We start from the raw sequence: 18,051 nt of genomic DNA, 5'->3' as shown, positions 1-18,051 counted from the left end.
CTCCTCCAGGCTCCCGGGATCCTTATAGGGCCGGAAAATCCGGGAAAAATGATAGAGGGAAACCAGGACGTCTTTGGGGTTCCTCACCGTGTAGATGACCTGGGGGTGGGGTGGGGGGGCCCAAATGTGGGTCCCTGGCTGGGGACCCCCCCTCCACCCCCCCCTCCGAACCTGACCTTGGCCTTGGAGGTGAAGAAAGCTTTGGGGAAGAGCTGGATGGGGAGGTGGGAGCTGATGAGCCGGGGCCGGGGGTTCCCCCGCGCCCGCCGCAGCCCCAGCACCGTCTCCAGCCACGGACCCCGGTCCCAGTTGGGCACCGACCGGCACCAGCGCGGGTCCCCGTCGCTGCGGATCAGGCTCAGGATCTCCAGCATCCACACCGTGCCTGGGGGGGGGGGGAGTGGGTCCTCTGGGGTCCCCTGGGGCGGGGGCCCCAAAGTCCCTTGGGGGGTCCCTAGTGTCCCTTTGGGGGGTATCTGAAGTCCCTTGGGGGTCCCTAAGGTCCCTTTGGGGGGTGTCTAAAGTCCTTGGGGGTCTCTGAGGGGTCCCTAGGGTCCCTTTGGGGGGTGTCTAAAGTCCCTTGGGGGTCCCTGAGGTCCTTGGGGTCCCTTTGGGGGGTGTCCAAAGTCCCCTTGGGGGGTCCTTGAGGGGTCCCTAGGGTCCCTTTGGGGGGTGTCTAAGGTCCCTTGGGGGTCCCTGAGGTCCTTGAGGGGTCCTTGGGGTCCCTTTGGGGGGTCCCTGAGGGGTCCCTAGTGTCCCTTTGGGGGGTATCTGAAGTCCCTTGGGGGTCCCTGAGGGGTCCCTAAGGTCCCTTTGGGGGGTGTCTAAAGTCCCTTGGGGGTCCCCGGGGTCCTTGAGGGGTCCTTGGGGTCCCTTTGGGGGTGTCCAAAGTCCCTTGGGGGGTCCCTGAGGGGTCCCTAAGGTCCCTTTGGGGGGTGTCTAAAGTCCTTGGGGGTCTCTGAGGGGTCCCTAGGGTCCCTTTGGGGGGTGTCTAAAGTCCTTGGGGGTCTCTGAGGTCCTTGAGGGGTGTCCAAAGTCCCTTGGGGGGTCCCTGAGGGGTCCCTAAGGTCCCTTTGGGGGGGTATCTGAAGTCCCTTGGGGGTCCCTGAGGTCCTTGAGGGGTCCTTGGGGTCCCTTTGGGGGTGTCCAAAGTCCCTTGGGGGGTCCCTGAGGGGTCCCTAGGGTCCCTTTGGGGGGTGTCCAAAGTCCCTTGGGGGGTCCCTGAGGTCCTTGAGGGGTCCTTGGGGTCCCTTTGGGGGGTCCAAAGTCACTTGAGGGGTCCCTGAGGGGTCCCTGAGGGGTCCCCAGGGTCCCTTTGGGGGGTGTCTAAAGTCCCTTGGGGGTCCCTGAGGTCCTTGAGGGGTCCTTGGGGTCCCTTTGGGGGATCCCTGAGGGGTCCCTAGTGTCCCTTTGGGGGGTATCTGAAGTCCCTTGGGGGTCCCTGAGGGGTCCCTAAGGTCCCTTTGGGGGGTGTCTAAAGTCCCTTGGGGGTCCCCGGGGTCCTTGAGGGGTCCTTGGGGTCCCTTTGGGGGTGTCCAAAGTCCCTTGGGGGGTCCCTAGGGTCCCTTTGGGGGGTGTCCAAAGTCCCTTGGGGGGTCCCTGAGGGGTCCCTAGGGTCCCTTTGGGGGGTGTCTAAAGTCCCTTGGGGGTCCCTGAGGTCCTTGAGGGGTCCTTGGGGTCCCTTTGGGGGTGTCCAAAGTCACTTGAGGGGTCCCTGAGGGGTCCCTGAGGGGTCCCCAGGGTCCCTTTGGGGGGTGTCTAAAGTCCCTTGGGGGTCCCTGAGGTCCTTGAGGGGTCCTTGGGGTCCCTTTGGGGGGTATCTGAAGTCCCTTGGGGGTCCCTGAGGGGTCCCTAAGGTCCCTTTGGGGGGTGTCTGAAGTCCCTTGGGGGTCCCCGGGGTCCTTGAGGGGTCCTTGGGGTCCCTTTGGGGGTGTCCAAAGTCCCTTGGGGGGTCCCTGATGGGTCCCTAAGGTCCCTTTGAGGGGTGTCTAAAGTCCTTGGGGGTCTCTGAGGGGTCCCTAGGGTCCCTTTGGGGGGTGTCTAAAGTCCTTGGGGGTCTCTGAGGACCTTGAGGGGTGTCCAAAGTCCCTTGGGGGGTCCCTGAGGGGTCCCTAGGGTCCCTTTGGGGGGTCTCTGAGGTCCTTGGGGTCCCTTTGGGGGGTGTCCAAAGTCCCTTGGGGGGTCCCTGAGGGGTCCCTAAGGTCCCTTTGGGGGATATCTGAAGTCCCTTGGGGGTCCCTGAGGTCCTTGAGGGGTCCTTGGGGTCCCTTTGGGGGTGTCCAAAGTCCCTTGGGGGGTCCCTGAGGGGTCCCTAGGGTCCCTTTGGGGGGTGTCTAAAGTCCCTTGGGGGTCCCTGAGGTCCTTGGGGTCCCTTTGGGGGGTGCCCAAAGTCCCTTGGAGGTCCCTGAGGGGTCCGAGGGGTCCCTTTGGGGGGTCCCCAAGGTCCCTTGGGGGATCCCTGGGTCCGTTGAAAGGTTCCAGGGGTCTCTCAGGTCCTTGAGGGGTCCCCGAGATCCCTTTGGGGTCCTTGGGGTCCCTTTGGGGGAGGTCCCTGAGGTCTTTGAGGGGTCCCTGGGGGGATCCCCGAGGTCCTGGGGGGGGGGGGGACCCATGAGATCCTTTGCAGCTCCCTTAGGAGGTACCTGGAGTCCCCTTGGGGTCCCCGGGGTCTTTTGGGGGGACTCCCGAAGACCCCGGCGCGCTCCCTTGGGACCCTTTTAGGGGGTCCCTTGGGGATACCTGGGGTCCCTTTGGGGTCCCTGGGGTCCTCAAGTTTCCTTGGGGGGGGGGGGGTGTCTCTGGCATCCCTTGGGTCCCACATTCCCCCCCCGGGGGCACTCCTGTGCCCACCCCCCCCACCCTGGGTCACACCTGGGTGTCATCATCATCCCCCCCCCCCTTTTGGGGCACACCCGGACCCCCTACCCGATTTTTGGTAGGTGACGTTGAAGACGTCATCGTCCTCCACCGGGAAGTCGCGGGCGGCCTCCAGCCCCCGGGGGGAGTACAGGATTCCCGGGAAGGTGATGCCGCCGTGCTGGAAGTACCCCCGGGACATGGCGGGGGGGGGGGGACACACACACACACACACACAGACGGACGGACAGATGATGGGGGGGGGGGGACACACACAGGACGGACACACACGGTAACCCACGCAGAACCGGGACCTGCGTGGGGCACGTGGGGACACACACGGTGGGATCATGGAGGGAGGGAGGGGGCGGACGGAGCGACGGGAGCTGCCTCCACTCCCCCCCCCCCACCCCCCCCCGTGGGTCCCGGGGGCCCCACGCAGCACCGTGGAAACCGGGGGGGGGGGGGGGGGGGGGGAAGGAGACGCCCGGTCCCACGGGGGCGGCCCAGCGCCAGGCAACAGCGTGGGGCCGGGGGGGGGGCAGAGCACAGAGCCGCCCTGTGCCCCACGAGGGAGGGGGGGGGCTCGTCCGGGACCCCCCCCCCCCCCACCGGGGACAGGCCCCTCTGCTCACCCCCCGTCACCCCACGCCGGGGATCGGTCCTGCGGGGCTCCCTCCCCCCCGTGACAGCCGCCCCCCCCCCCACCCGTCACCTCATACTGTGCCCCCCCCTCACCCCAGACCGCTGTCCCCCGTGGACAGAGCCCCCCACCCCCCCGGTGTGTGTGTCCCCCCCCCCCCGTACCTGGCAGCACCAGGCAGAGCCGCCGCGATCGCACCCAGCCGTGGCGGGCGGGGCCCGGCGTCCCCCCCCCACACCCCACCCGTGGGGCGGCCCCGCCCCCGCCTTGCACAACACCCCCCCCAACCGGTTCCACCCCCCCCCTCCCCCGCGTGGGGGCTGTGTGGGACCCCCCCCCCACCCACTTGTGAAAAAGGGGAAGGGGAACAGTGGGGGTAGAGGGGGTGAACTGGGGGGGGTACCCTCAATAAAGGGGGGGGGACACAAGACACAAAGACACACCCCCCCCCCCCGAGTGACTGGATCCACAGTGGGGGACGTGGGGTGAAAGGGGGGGTCCTGGAGAGGGCGGGGGGGGTCCCCAAGGTCAGGCAGTGAGGCGGGGGATCGTGGGGGGGGGGTCCCCAAGGACAGGCAGTGAAGCGGGGGGGGGGGCACACAGCGATTTATTGGGGGTCTCAGTTCTTGTAGCCCCGGCTGGCCCGGCGCCCGCGCGCCCGCTCGAACTTCCGCCCCTTGGAGCGCACGTAGGGCCTGGGGGGGGGACACGGGGGGGGGTCAGGGGGGACCGTGGCATCCAAGACCACCCCCCCCAACCCCCCCAAAGACTCCGACACCCCCCTGTTTCTGCAGGAATCCCATCACTCGCTGGGACCCCAGTACCCACAGACATTCTCCCCCAGGACCCCCCCCACTCCTCCAAAAGGACCCAGGTGTCCAGGCTCTCCCCCCCCCCCCATGAAGAACCCCAATATCTGACACCCCCCCCCAACCGAGAGGACCCCAACCTCCAGGCTCCACTCCCCCCCAAAAAACAAAGATAGAGGGGAGACCCCCCTACCAAACATCCCTCCGCCAAAACCCCAAAATCCCAACCCTACCCCCCCACACTCTTTTTAAAGAGTCCCCCCAACATCCAGACCCCCCCCCCCCCAAAAAAAAAGCCTCCCCCCCCACTCACTTGGTGTGGCTGTGGGGGGTCCCGGGCGCTTTCCCAAAGTGCCGATAAACCTCCCGAGCCTTGCGGGGTCCTTGAGGGGGGGGGGACACACACACAACGACACAGAAACACACAAAGCCGTGACCCCACGGTCGCGGGGGGGGGGGGGTCCCTAGGAGTTGGGGGGGGGGCCGGGGGGGGCACTCACCAGAGAGCAGGACGGTGCCTTTGCCCTTGGGGGAGGCCATGGCCAACTGGTCGAAGGTCAGGATGGTGCCCCCCGCCCGCAGGATGCGGGTGCGAGCCCCCCGCGTCACCCGCAGGGCGCAGAGCTGCGAAGAAGAATAACAAAAAACAATTAAAAACACGGGGGGGTGCGGGAGGGGGGAGAAGCAGCCCCCACCCCCCCCCCCAAAAGACCCCCCCCCCCCCCAAACCCCCCACCTTGAGTTTAGGGACGTCCTGGATGCGGATGTCGTCGGTGACGGTCCCCACCACCACGGCTGTCTTGTCCTCCCGCCCCGGCCGCTTCATCATCCGGATCTATTGGGGGGGGGGGCACAAAAATGGGGTGCTGGGGGGGGGGGGGACGACAAGGATCGGGCTGCACACCCTCCCCCCCCCAACCGCAGCACCCAGGGGTCTGGGTGTATCCCCCCGCGGGTCCCAGAGCTCGTTAGGGAGCGGGTTTTGGGGACAAACCCCGCGCTTTTAGGGCGCCAGGCGGGGAGGTGAATGGGGGGGGGGGGGTGTCCCCCCACAGGGAAAATCTCCCCCCCCCGGGGAACTCACCATGCGGGAGAGGGAGAGAGGCGGCCGGTTCGTCCGGCTCATGAAAAGCCGCTTCAGGATCACTTTGTTAAAGGCTGAGTTCGTCCGCCGGGCCAGGAACCGGTAGAGCTGCGGGGGGGGGAACACCGGGACCGGGGGAGGGGGGGTCAGCACCGGCGGGAGAGCCCCGTTACCCGGCCCAAACCCCCCGCCGCCCCTTCCCCTGGGCCCACCTTGACGAGCAGCCGCAGGTAAATGTCCTGGCTCTTCGGCTCCCGGCGCCGAACCTTCCGGTCCCGGTTATGACGGATATCGATACCCTGAGGGGGAGAACGGGGAAGAAAAAGGGGGGGGTCAGGGCGCCCCTAGGCCTCAGCGGGAAACATCAGGCACCGGCCCCTCCACGGTGCCCCATCGCCTTCCCCAAGCTCCCTTCAGCCTCCCCCGCCGGCGGCGGCGCCGGTCCGGTCCCCCCCGGGGGAGGATGGAGGCGGATGCTCGTCCCCCACCCGCCCGCCGGCGGCGCAGACCCACCATGGCAGCGGCGACCGAGGAAGGCAGAGGAAGTCGCGCGCCCCGCGCAGGGGGTTATGGGAAAGCGGCGGCCACTTCCGGCCCGCCGGGCGGAAGTGGGTACACGGGGCCGCTCTGCGCGGTGCGTCTCGATGGTGCGGGAGGACTGCGGCGTCCAATGGAATGGCGGCGGGGGGGGGGATAGAGGCTGAGTCGGTGGAGAGAGAGTCGCCGCTGCGAAGGGCTTTTGCGTTTAATTAGCGTTGTTAATGGGGTTGTGAGGAGGGCGGGCAGCGGGAAGGATGGCGGAGGGGCTTCGCCGCTGTCCAGGCCCGCACCGCGGGCCCGCCGCCGCCCGGCCCCGGGGCTTTTCCTGGAAAACCGAGCCCTGCCCTTGCCCTCCCTCAGTCAAGATGGCCGCCGCGGCCTCCCTCCCACGTGACCGTTGCCATGGCTCCGCCTCTCCCATTGGCTGAAACGGCGGCCCCGCCCTCCCCGCCCCAAGATGGCGGCCGTGCCCCCGCCTGACCCGCAGCGCCCTCAACAAAGATGGCGCCGCCCCAACGTCACGGCCCCTTTGCTCCCCACGGCGGCGCCGCCCTCAACCAACATGGCGGAGGGCGGCGGGGCGGGGCGCTGGCGGCCTCCGCCTCCCATTGGCTGCCGGCGGGGGGCTCGGCGCCGCGTGATTGGCGGGACGCGAGGGAGGCGGGGAGCGTTTCCGGGGCGGAGGGCAAAGCGGCCGGAGGGGAGAGAGGGCGACAGCGGGGACCGGCGCCCGGGGGGGGGGACGCGGGCCCGGGGGGGCCGCCCCGGGGCCCTCCCCGATACGGCGGGCCCATGACAGGGTGGGAGCACTGTGGGGGGCGCATACAACCGTCTGGGGGGGTGACAACAGCCCCGGAGGGGCAGTACCGGCGGGGGGCGGGAGGCAGTACCGGCCCTGGGGGGGGGGGCAACCGGTCACTACGGGGGGGAAACAGGCCCCGGGGGGGGGGCAATACCGGCATTGGGGGGAGGGTAATGCCCGTCCTGGGGGGGGGCAGAACCGGCTCTGGAGGCATCAACAGCCCCGGGGGGGGCACTCCCTGCCGGTGGGGCTTGCCCCCCCCCCCCCCCCCCCCATCGCAGGTCCGCCGCCTCCGGTCCCGCCCCGGCCCCCCCCCCCCCTCCGTCCCGCCCCCCCCTTTTTCCCCCGCCCCCCCCCCCCCCCCCGATGGGTGTCGGGCGAGGAGAACGGGACGGGCAGCCTGTGCAGGTGGGGGGGGGGGGCACCGGGGGATCGGGGTCACCGGGATGGGGGGGGGCAGTGGGGGACATGGGGTTGGGGGGGGGGGCACGGGCTGGCCCCCCTCCCCGTTCCCAACCCCCCCATCCCCGCCCCCCCCCCCCCCTTCCCCAGGCCGAGCCGCCCCCCCCCGCCCCGATGAACGAGGAGCCGTTGCTGGAGGGGGATTTCGGGGGTCCCCCAGGCGCGGGGGGGGGACCCCGTTTCCATCTCTGCCTGACCCGGACGGAGCTTCAGATCCTGGGGGGTCCCCCGGGGGGGGCGGGGGTGCTGCGCTTGGCCGACGTGGTGGGCTGCCACACGCTTCGCGCCCCCTCCCTCCCCGCCGCCGCCTTCTTCGCCGTCTACGCCTACCCCCCCCGTTGCCGGGGGGTCCCGGGGGGGCCCCGTCGCCGTCGCCGAGCCCCCACTTTCCGGGTGGACGCGGCCCCCCACTACGAAGGGAACCGGGCGACGGCCGAGCGCTGGGCCCGAGCCATCCGCTGCCTCGTCAGGGGGCTCCCCCTGCCCCCCCAGGCCGGTAAGGGGGAGGCTTGGGGTGGGGGGGGGTTGGGGGGGGGGGGGTTGTTTTGGGGGGGACCCGGGTTGTTGGAGGGAAGAGGGATCCAGGCGTTCAGATCCCATAGGAATGGCAAGGGAGGGGGGAGCAGATTTCTAGAGCCCCCCCTCAAGAATGGGGAAAAGGCCCCCAGGTGTCGGGGACCCCCCCCCCCCAGGGTTGGGGAGGGGACCCACTGGGGTGCTCCCCACCCACCCCCACCCCCCCCCAGCACCCGCCGGGGCCGGTCCTGGCAGGTGGAACGAGTCCGGCCCGAAAGCCGGCACCTGCGGGCGCAGGGCTGGCGCCACCCGGACGCCTGGGTGCCCTCGGGGGGGGGGGCGGGGAGGGGGCCACACCTGGACGCCTGGGTCCCCTTGTGGGTTTTGGGGTGGGGACCCAGGTGTCTGAGCCCCCCCAACCTGGAGGGGAGACAGGGATTTGGGGGGGGGGGGGGGGGGTGTGTCTCCAGATGGGGACCCAGGTGTCGGGGGGGGGGGAATCTGGGATGGGAACCCAGGGATTTTGGGGGGGGGGGGGCTGGGATGGGGGGGTTCTCTGGGATAGGGGGGGGGGTCTCCAGACCAGGATCCAGGTGTTAAGGGGGGCCTCTGGGGTGATGAGCTAGGTGTCTGGGGGTTCTCTGGGATGGGGATCCAGGGATTTTGGGGGGGGGGTCTTTGGAATAGGGGGTGTCTCTGGGATGGAGGGGGTCTCCAGACAGGGACCCAGGTGTCTTGAGGGGGGGGGGTGTCTCCATCCCACAGAAATCCCGCCGGAGCCACGGCGGCGGCGGCTGCTGCTACTGCTGAACCCCTTTGGGGGCCGGGGCCAAGCCCTGAGCTGGTGCCAAACCCACGTCCTGCCCATGATCACCGAGGCCGACATCAGCTTCAACCTCATCCAGACCGGTGGGTGGGGGGCCGGGGGGGGGGGGGACAGGGGCTGGGGGGGAGGCAGACAGCAGCTACGGGGACTTGGGGGGGACAAAACGGGCCGGGGGGGGGGCCCTGGGGAGCTGGACTGGGGGCTTTGGGAGGCTCAGGGGGTTGTGAGGGGGCCAGGGGTGGGGATTGGGGGTCCCTGGGGGGGGGGTTGGGGGTCCCTGGGGGCCACGGCTAACGTGTATCGTGTTCCCCCCCCCCCCCCAGAACGGGCGAACCACGCGCGAGAGCTGGTGACGGGGATCAGCCTGGACGAGTGGGACGGGATCGTCACCGTCTCGGGGGACGGGCTCCTCTATGAGGTAACGACCCCCCCCCCACCCCCCCAGAAGGGACCCAGGAATCTGGGACCCTTTAACTGGGGGACCCAGGTGTCCAGGGACGAGGGGGGGGGGACACCCAGACACGCTCCTGGCCCCCACAGGTGGTGAACGGGCTGATGGACCGGCCGGACTGGGCTGCGGCGCTGAGGATGCCCCTGGGAATCCTGCCCTGCGGCTCCGGCAACGCCCTGGCCGCCGCCATCAACTTCCACGCCGGGTACGGGGACACGGAGGGGACGCGGGGACGCGGGGGGGCACGTGGGGACGGGGACGCCGGAGGGGATGTGGGGACACGAAGGGGACGGGGAGACGCGGGTGTCCGGGGACGTCCGCGTGCCACGTCGTCGTGCCCGATGCGTGTCCGTGGCGTGTTCCTGCGTGTGGCGCGTCCCCGCGCTGTGCCGTGCTCTCGCACCGTGTCCCCTGCGTGTGACGCGTCCCCGTGTTGCATCCTTGCGCGTCACGCGTGTCCGTGCCGCGTCCCTGGGTGTGCCGATCCCCGTGCCGTGTCTTCGTGCCGCATCCCCCGCGTGCGACACGTCCCCGCGCCGCGTCCCCGTGCGTCGCATCCCTGCACCGTGTCCCCACGTGGGACGCGTCTCTGCGCCGTGTCCCCACGCGGGACGCGTCTCTGCGCTACGTCCCCGTGCGTTGCGTGTCTGTGGCACGTTTCTGCACGTGCCGCATCCCTACGTCCCCGTGTGTGACGCGTCCCCGTGCTGCGTCCTTGCGCATCACACGTGTCTGTGCCGTGTCCTGTCCCTGTGCCGTGTCCCTATGCCTGACACGCTCTCGTGCCGCGTCCCTGTGTGCGACGTGTCCCCGTGCCGCGTCCCCACATGTGACGTGTCCCCATGCCGCGTCCCCACACGTGACCCGTCCCCGTGCCGTGTCCCCATGTGCGACGTGTCCCCGTGCCGCATCGCCACGCGTGACCCGTCCCCGTGCCACGTCCCCACGTGTGACGTGTCCCCGTGCCGTGTCCCCTCGCGTGACCATCCCTGTGCCGTGTCCCCGCGTGCAACGTGTCCCCGTGCCGTGTCCCCATGCATGACCCGTCCCCATGCCGCGTCCCCGCGTGCGACGTGTCCCCGTGCCGCGTCCCCACGCGTGACCCGTCCCTGGGCCGAGTCCCCACGCGTGACCCGTCCCCGTGCCGCGTCCCCGCGTGCGATGTGTCCCCGTGCCGTGTCCCCTCGCGTGACTGTCCCCGTGCCGCGTCCCCGCGTGCGACGTGTCCCCGTGCCACGTCCCCATGTGTGACCCGTCCCCGTGCCGCGTCCCCGTGTGCGATGTGTCCCCGTGCCGCGTCCCCTCGCGTGACCGTTCCCGTGTCCCGTCCCCCCTCCCCAGGCTGGCCCCGGCGCTGGGTCTCTCCCTGCTGCAGAACTGCGCCGTGCTGCTGTGCCGGGGGACGCCGTCCCCCCTGGACCTGGTTTCGGTGACGACGGCCTCGGGCACCCGCGTCTTCTCCTTCCTGAGCGTGGCCTGGGGTTTGGTGGCCGACGTGGACATCGAGAGCGAGCGGCTGCGACGCCTGGGGCCGGCGCGTTTCGCCCTGGGCACGGCCGCTCGCCTGCTGGCCCTCCACACCTACCGCGGCCGCCTCTCCTACCTGCCCGCCGTCCCCCGCAGTGCCACCGCCGACGCCGCCGGTGCCGCCGGTGCCGCCGCCGCGTCCCCCCTGCCCCGCGCTCTCTCCGATCTGGGGCTCTGCGCGGGGACGGCCAGCGGCCCCGGTACCCCCGAGGGGGACGGTGGGGACTGGGGGGACGCCCCTGGGCTCGGCGACAACCCCGGGCCGAAAGGTGCCGCGGCCGGAGACGTGCTGGTGCGGGGGGACGCCCCGACGATTCTGGGGGACGCCCCGGGACGCGGGGCCACCGCGGTGGACGATGGCACCCCGAGCGACGGGGCCGCCTCAAAAGATGGGGACGCCGCCGCGGTGCCGGGGGACGCCCCCAGCCCCGAGGACCCCCCAGGGCACGGGGACGCCCCGAGAGACGGGGACCCCCCCAGCCCCGGGGACGCCCCGAGCGATGGGGCCACCGAGGTCCACGGTGTCACCTCAAGGCACAGGGACGCCCCCAGCCCGGCGTCCCCCCGAAAAGACGCGTCCCCCCCGTCCCCCTCCTCCCCTCCCGGCGGCCCAGTGGACGATCTACTGGTGCCGCTGGGCCAACCGGTGCCCCCCAGTTGGGTGACGCTGGAGGGGGACTTCGTCCTGGTCCTGGCCATCTACCAGTCGCATTTGGGGGCCGAACTGGTGGCGGCCCCCCGAGCCCGGCCGGACGACGGCCTCATCCACCTCTGCTACGTGCGGGCTGGGGTCTCGCGGGGGGCTCTGCTGCGGGCGCTGCTGGCCATGACCCGGGGTGGCGGCGCGGGGGGGACGGACGCCGCCGCCGGACCCCCCTTGTCCCGCGTCCCGGCTCGAGCTTTCCGCCTGGAGCCCCTGACCCCCCGGGGGGTGCTGACGGTGGACGGGGAGCGGGTCGAGTACGGACCCCTCCAGGGGCAGATCCACCGCGGGCTGGCTCGGCTCCTGACCCCCGCTGCTCCCTGAGGGGGGACCCCCGGGGGGCACCCCGAGGAATCGGGCACCCGAGAGACCCCGGGGGGTCGGGGGCGACCGAGGGGGTCGCGGGGACCTACGGGTTTGGGGGGGACCCTGAGGGGCTGGGGCAGGTGGGGAGGGGGGGGGACGCCGGTGGTTGGGTGACCCCCAAGGGTTTGGGGTGACCCCCAAGGGTTTGGGGGGGGTCCTCAAGGGGTTGGGGGGACCCAGGTGGTCAGGGGGACCCCAAGGGGTCGGGGGGATCCCCAAGGGGTCGAGGGGACCCAGGTGGTTGCGGGGTCCCCAAGGGTTTGGGGGGGGACCCAGGTGGTTGGGGGGGGGTCCCCAAGGAGTCAGGGGGGACCCCAAGGCTTTAGGGGGGCTCCAGGTTGGGGGGGGGGGGCTCCAGGTGTCTGGGTGGTCCCTGCACTGACCCCCAGGACACCCCACCCCACAGCAAAGGGTGACCCCAAACTGGAGGGGACCCAGGCGTCCGGGTCCTGTGTCCCGTCCCCCCCCCCGAAGCTCATGCCTGGACGCCTGTGGGTCCCCTGGGGGGGTCCTGCTGCCCCCCCCCCGCCCCCCCCCACGACCTATGCAATAAAGCCCGAGCGTGGAGTGAGCTCGTTGCTTGGAGGGCTTGTGGTGCTGGGGGGGGTGTCACGAGTGGGGGGGGGCTGGCACACGTGTGTGCATGGGCTCTGCACCATCCCCCCCCCCCCCCCATTTTGGCCTTCTAGACACACCCCCCCCGCAATCCCAGTGCCCCCAGTTCGGCCTCCCAGTTCAGGCTGCGACCAGCAGCAGGATCAGGGGTTTATTCTGTACAAAAGCCCCCCCCCCCCCCCGCCACGGCCCTGGCCGGGACCCCCCCCCCCTTGGGGGGGTCACGACCCCCAAAACCCACGTGCGGGGGGGGTGGGGGGTGGGGGAAGGGCAGTAAAGTGGTCAAAGTGCAGAGGAGGGGGGGGTTGGGGGGGGACCCGGACGCCTGGGTCCCCCCCCAGGGGTGGGTTGTATTTTTGGGGGGGTGGGGGGTGACGTGCTGGCTTCTGTCCCAGGCTGGGAAGGGACCCAGGCGTCCGGGGGGGGGGGTGTCCCCCCCTCCTCCCCATCCCCTCCCAGTGACGCTACTGGCCTTAACTGGAAATGGGTCACTGGGAGGAAGGCGTGGGGGGGGGCTGTGAGGGAACCCAGGCATCTGGGGGCTGCCCCCCCCCCCCCCCAAAAGACGACCCCTGGGTCTTCTTTTGGGGGGTGGGGGTGGTCTTGGGGGGGTGCAGTGCTTGGGGGAGGGGGTCACCCAAATACCTGGGTCCCCCCCACGTTGTGCTTTAAACCAGCCCTGGGGCTGGGGAATAAATATTTACAAGGGGGGGGCGCAGGGAGAGACCCCCATGGAGGGGGGACCCAGGTGTCCAGCTTTTTGGGGGGGAAGGGGGGGAAACAGTCCGGCCTGGGGGACCCCCACCCCATCCCCGGGGAGCTGAGACCCTCCCCCCCCCCCCGGACTGGGTCGCTTCTGGATCCAGATCCCGGTTCCAGGTTGGGGCTGGAGACGGATTCTGGCCAGATCCGGTGGCGGATCCCGGTGCTGTGTCTTGTTGCTGGATCCCAGCACCAGATCCCATGGCCAGATCTTGGAGCTGGATCCTGGCGCCGGATCCCAGGGCAAGATCCTGGTGCCGGATCCCGGTGCCGGATCCCAGGGCAAGATCCTGGTGCCGGATCCCGGTGCCGGATCCCGTGGCCAGATCTTGTTGCCGGATTCCATGGCAAGACCCTGGTGCTGGATCCCGGTGCCGGATCCCAGGGCAAGATCCTGGTGGTGGATCCCAGTGCCGGATCCCAGGGCAAGATCCTGGTGCCGGATCCTGGTGCCGGATCCTGTGGCCAGATCTTGTTGCCGGATCCCAGGGCAAGACCCTGGTGCCGGATCCTGGTGCCGGATCCCAGGGCAAGATCCTGGTGGTGGATCCCGGTGCTGGATCCCAGGGCAAGATCCTGGTGCCGGATCCCATGGCAAGATCCCGGTGCCGGATCCCGGTGCCAGATCCTGTGGCCAGATCTTGTTGCCGGATCCCAGGGCAAGACCCTGGTGCCGGATCCCGGTGCCGGATCCCATGGCCAGATCTTGATGCCGGATCCCAGCGCTGGATCCCAGGGCAAGCTCCTGGCGCCAGATTCCGGTGCCGGATCCCGCGGCCAAATCTTGTTGCCGGATTCCGGCCCCGTCTCCAGGCTGGTCCCGAACCCTGGATCCCGGCTCCCGGCCACTTCTCCCACTCGGCATCCGGCTCCGGCCGCGTGGATGAGTCGATCCTGGACCGTGCCGTACCGGGGATCCCTACGGGGAGCCGCGCCGGGCCGTGCCGCGCCACGCCGGGATCCCTACGGGGCACCGTGCCGCGCCACGCCGGAATCCGGCCGAGCGCCGCGTCGCGCCGGACCGCGCCGAGGTCCTTCGAGGTGCCGCGCGGCATCGCGCCGTAGCGGGAATCCTACAGGGCGCCGTGGCGGGCCTCGTAGCGTGCCAGCAGAGCACGGAAGCGGGCGAGCTCCCGGCGGGCGGCCGCCACCTCCTGCCGCAGCGCCGCGTTCTCCCGCTCCAGGAAGGCGGCACGCACCGAAATCTGGTTCTCCTTCAGCCGCCGCGCGTCCCGCGAGCGCTTGGCCGCCGCGTTGTTCTTGCTGCGCCGGCTCCAGTACTTCTCATCCTGCGGGACAAGGGGCGCGATGGGGGGACCCCCCCCAGCCATGGACGTGGGGGTCCCTCAGCCACCCGGGACCCCCCCGCCAAGAACCTGGGTCTTTGTGGACACCCGGGACCCCCCCCAAATCGCCTGGACCCCCCCAGATTCCTGGTGTCTCCCCCCGGACATGGGGGTCCCTCAGCCACCTGGGACCCCCCCCCCAAGAACCTGGGTCTTTGTGGACTCCTGGGACCCCCCCCAAAACGCCTGGACCCCCCCAGATTCCTGGTGTCTCCCCGGACATGGGGGTCCCTCAGCCACCGGGGACCCCCCCCCGCCAAGAACCTGGGTCTTTGTGGACACCCGGGACCCCCCCAAATCGCCTGGACCCCCCCAGATTCCTGGTGTCTCCCTGGACATGGGGGTCCCTCAGCCACCTGGGACCCCCCCCCCAAGAACCTGGGTCTTTGTGGACTCCTGGGACCCCCCCCAAAACGCCTGGACCCCCCCCGATTCCTGGTGTCTCCCCCCGGACATGGGGGTCCCTCAGCCACCCGGGACCCCCCTCCGACACCTGGGTCCCCCCCCAAACCCTGGGTCCCCCTTATTTCCCCCCCCCCCATCCCTGTGTTTTCCTTGCCCCCCCCAACACCTGGGTCCCCCCCCCCCGACCCCTCATTTCCCCCCAAATTCCTGGTCCCCCCCCCGGCTCCTGTCGCCCCCCCCCCCCCCTCCCCAATACCTGGGTCCCCCTGATTCCTGCCCCCCACCCCCCCCTCCCCAACACTGGGGGCCATGTGTGCCCCCCCCTCACCTTCTGCTCCTCGGGCACGTGAACCTTCCGGGCCTTTCTGGCGATGGGCTGAGGCCGCAGCTCGTCCTGGGAGAAGCGGAGCCGCCGCGGGTCGAAGGGGCCCCCCCCGGGCCCCCCCAACGCCTCCGCTTCCAGCAGCGGCTCCCCCGGCGCCGGGGGGGTGGGGGGGCCCCGTGGGGGGCCGGGGGCTGCGGGTGGGAGGGTCAGAAAGGGGACGCCGTTACCCCGGGGGGGGGGGAAATGGAGGGGGACGGGGACACGATCCGGCTGGGAGGGGGCTGGGGGGGTCCCCACCGCACGGGGGAGGGACAATGGGGGGGTGTCTGTCGCGATAGGGGGTCCCTATCGCAATGGGGGGGTCCCTATCGCAACTGGGAGGGATCCCTATCGCAATGGGGGGGGTCCCTATCGCAACTGGGGGGCTCCCTATCGCAATGGGGGGGTCCCTATCGCAACTGGGGGGCTCCCTATCGCAATGGCGAGGGTCCCTATCGCAATGGGGAGGATCCCTATCGCAATCGGGGGAGTTCCTATTGCAATGGGGGGGGTCCCTATCGCAATGGGGGGGTTCCTATCGCAATGGGGGGGGGTCCCTATCGCAACTGGGGGGCTCCCTATCGCAATGGGGGGGATCCCTATTGCAACTGGGGGGCTCCCTATCGCAATGGGGGGGTTCCTATGGCAATGGGGGGGTCCCTATCACAATCGGGGGGGTTCCTATCGCAATGGCAGGGGTCCCTATCGCAATGGGAGGGATCCCTATCGCAATGGGGGGGGGTCCCTATCGCAACTGGGGGGCTCCCTATCGCAATGGGGGGGATCCCTATTGCAACTGGGGGGCTCCCTATCGCAATGGGGGGGTTCCTATGGCAATGGGGGGGTCCCTATCACAATCGGGGGGGTTCCTATCGCAATGGGAGGGATCCCTATCGCAATGGGGGGGTTCCTATCGCAATGGGGGAGTCCCTATCGCAATGGGGGGGGTTCCTATCGCAATCGGGGGGATCCCTATCGCAACTGGGAGGGGTCTGTGTCATGCTGTGGTTGGGCATTGGAGGACCCCATTGCGCTGGGGGGGGGGTATCGCGATGGGAGGGGCTGCGTTGGGGGTCTGTGTCACGACATGGCTCTGCACAGGGGATGCACACTCGTGTCCCTGTCTCATCCCCCCGCACCCCCCCCCCCACCCCCCCAGTGGGTTGGCGCAGGGTGGGGCCGGGGACAACCCGGGTCGTGACCCCCCCCCACGCGTGGGTCTCCCCCCCGCGTGTCCCATCGCCCCCCACCTCGCTCTCTACCGGCCACCTGGGTGTGTTCCCCCACCCCAACCTCCACGCGTGGGGGTGTCGCCGTCGTGTCCCCCCCCCCCCCCCGGTGACACCCACCGGCCGGTCTCTCGTGGGCGGGGGGCGGCTCAGGGCTGGGGGGCAGCCCGTGCTCCCGCAGGAACTCGTCCAGGTCCACGTACTCCAGCTCCGCCGCGGCCCCGGGACGTTCCCACGGCGGGGGGGGGGGCGGGGGGGCGCCCACGAAACCCCCGCGGCACCCGCCCGCCTCCTCCATCCTCCTGCCGCGCCCACGGACACGCGTCACCACGCGGGGGGGGGGGGGGGGGACACGACCACGGGACCCCCCCACCTCCCCGGGGGCTGTTCTTCCCCCCCCCCCCCCACCAGCCGTTAATTCACGGGGGGGGGGGGGGGGCACGTGACCGGCCGCACGTGACGGCGGCACACGCGTGGGGGACACGGGACACGCGCGGGCTGCGCGGGGAGAGGGGGAGGGAGGAGGGCGGGCGCACGTGCGGCGCTCACGTGGGAGCTCCCGCCCCCACGTGCGCCCTCACCTCGGGTGACCCCGGGACGGTTCCCACGGGGGGGGGGGGGGGGAAGCGGAGAATTCCCCCCCCCCCCCCCAAATCCCGGGCGCCCACGGACAACCCCGGGGTCTGGGGGGTGGGCGGGGGGAGGGCCCGATCCTGAGCCCCGGTCGTGCCCCCCGCTCATCCTCCCCCGGTCTCAGCGTCGGGGTCCCGCCGGGGGAGGGGGGGGGGGGGGGGCGCGGATCTTCCCCCCCCCCCCCGGTTCCCGGTGCGCCCCCCCCCCCCCCCGGAGGTCCTGCTGTCCCGTATCTCCCCCCACTCCCGGTGCTCCCCCGGGTCTCGCTGACCCCCCCTCGGGTCCCGGGTCCCCCCCCCGGTCCCGGTGCCCCCCCCCCCGGTCCCGGTACCCCCCCCCCCAATCCCGGTGCCCCCCCCCGGTCCCGGTGCCGACCTGCCGCCCCGCGCCCCGCCGTGCCCTCGGCATGAGCCGCCCGCGGGGGCGCTGCGCCCCCCGCCCAGCTTAGGGGCGGGGACTCGCCGAGACACGCCCCCGACCCCGGCGCTGCGCCTATCCCCGCCTGCCTTGCGTGCGAGACACGCCCCGCGCTCCGCCCACTAGGCCGCGAGCTCCGCCCCCTCGGCGCACGTTGCGCTCCCCTCATTGGTCCCCTCCGCCTTATTCCCCCTCCGATCCACGCCCCCCGCTGCAGGTGTCGCCCCGCCCCTCCCCGCAAAGGGCGGAGCTCCTCCCCTCTCCCAAACCCCGCCCCCCTGGCGCCAGCCACGGCCAATAGGGGCGCGGGGGGGGCGGGGCCGGCGGTCATGCGGCGCGGCCAGCGGCGCCGCGGGGGGGGGGGCGGAGGGAGTGCGGGGGGGGGGGGGTCTGACCTAGATTTAGCCAATGGGACGGCGCGAGGTAGGCGGAGCCTGACCCAGTTTTGGCCAATAGGGGCGGGGGCGGGGGGCGAGGCCTGAGGGGCCGCGAGCACGTGGGTCCGCACGTGCCCGCCCGGGAGCGTAGAGGGGGGAGTTCTTAAAGGGGCCGCGCTCTTAAAGGAGCCGCGCCCGGGAGGGCGGGGCCGGGGGCGGGACCGCCCTGGGGGAGGGGTACACGGTCCTGCGGGGAACTCCCGCGACCCCCCCCTCCGTCCCGAGCGGTGACGTCACCCTCTCCACGGTGTGTGTCGC

General features: G+C 71.2%; 5 protein-coding genes across 6 annotated transcripts; 1 reads left to right on the top strand and 4 right to left on the bottom strand.

Moving 5' to 3' along the window:
• On the bottom strand, positions 1 to 3,531 carry SULT2B1 (sulfotransferase family 2B member 1; the record flags this gene model as incomplete). Its single annotated transcript, XM_049792714.1, has 3 exons — positions 2,926 to 3,531; positions 177 to 385; positions 1 to 99 (listed from the first exon to the last, which is right to left on the bottom strand). Coding segments are annotated over exons 1-3 (591 nt in total), but the record flags the coding sequence as incomplete, so codon positions are not given.
• Positions 3,532 to 4,089: 558 nt separating this feature from the next.
• Positions 4,090 to 6,029, bottom strand: RPL18 (ribosomal protein L18). The gene is made up of 7 exons (XM_049793135.1): positions 5,906 to 6,029; positions 5,605 to 5,691; positions 5,393 to 5,500; positions 5,045 to 5,143; positions 4,809 to 4,932; positions 4,622 to 4,691; positions 4,090 to 4,194 (listed from the first exon to the last, which is right to left on the bottom strand). The coding sequence occupies exons 1-7, from the start codon at positions 5,906 to 5,908 to the stop codon at positions 4,119 to 4,121; spliced, it is 567 nt and encodes a 188-aa protein (XP_049649092.1). The 5' UTR covers positions 5,909 to 6,029; the 3' UTR covers positions 4,090 to 4,118.
• Positions 6,030 to 6,596: 567 nt separating this feature from the next.
• On the top strand, positions 6,597 to 11,669 carry SPHK2 (sphingosine kinase 2). The gene is made up of 6 exons (XM_049793126.1): positions 6,597 to 6,732; positions 7,287 to 7,692; positions 8,478 to 8,621; positions 8,862 to 8,956; positions 9,079 to 9,194; positions 10,331 to 11,669. Exons 2-6 carry the CDS (start codon positions 7,311 to 7,313, stop codon positions 11,541 to 11,543), a joined length of 1,950 nt encoding a protein of 649 aa, XP_049649083.1. The 5' UTR covers positions 6,597 to 6,732; positions 7,287 to 7,310; the 3' UTR covers positions 11,544 to 11,669.
• A 1,199-nt stretch (positions 11,670 to 12,868) lies between these two features.
• LOC126035038 (formin-2-like) lies at positions 12,869 to 14,019 on the bottom strand. Of its 2 annotated transcripts, none has more exons than XM_049793130.1 (2): positions 13,629 to 14,019; positions 12,869 to 13,433 (listed from the first exon to the last, which is right to left on the bottom strand). In XM_049793130.1, the coding sequence occupies exons 1-2, from the start codon at positions 14,015 to 14,017 to the stop codon at positions 12,869 to 12,871; spliced, it is 954 nt and encodes a 317-aa protein (XP_049649087.1). In that variant the 5' UTR covers positions 14,018 to 14,019. The 2 variants fall into 2 exon arrangements, with proteins under 2 accessions (XP_049649087.1, XP_049649088.1); XM_049793131.1 differs by having other exon boundaries at positions 12,901 to 13,290; positions 13,460 to 14,019.
• On the bottom strand, positions 13,973 to 16,604 carry DBP (D-box binding PAR bZIP transcription factor). Its single transcript, XM_049792713.1, has 3 exons — positions 16,427 to 16,604; positions 15,042 to 15,229; positions 13,973 to 14,251 (listed from the first exon to the last, which is right to left on the bottom strand). Exons 1-3 carry the CDS (start codon positions 16,602 to 16,604, stop codon positions 14,036 to 14,038), a joined length of 582 nt encoding a protein of 193 aa, XP_049648670.1. The 3' UTR covers positions 13,973 to 14,035.
• Between the last annotated feature and the right edge of the window lie 1,447 nt (positions 16,605 to 18,051).

This window comes from Accipiter gentilis, chromosome 36 (genome assembly GCF_929443795.1).
Source record: "Accipiter gentilis chromosome 36, bAccGen1.1, whole genome shotgun sequence".
NCBI classification, from domain to species: Eukaryota; Metazoa; Chordata; class Aves; order Accipitriformes; family Accipitridae; genus Astur; species Astur gentilis.
This window is presented reverse-complemented; position numbering and strand designations above follow the sequence as displayed.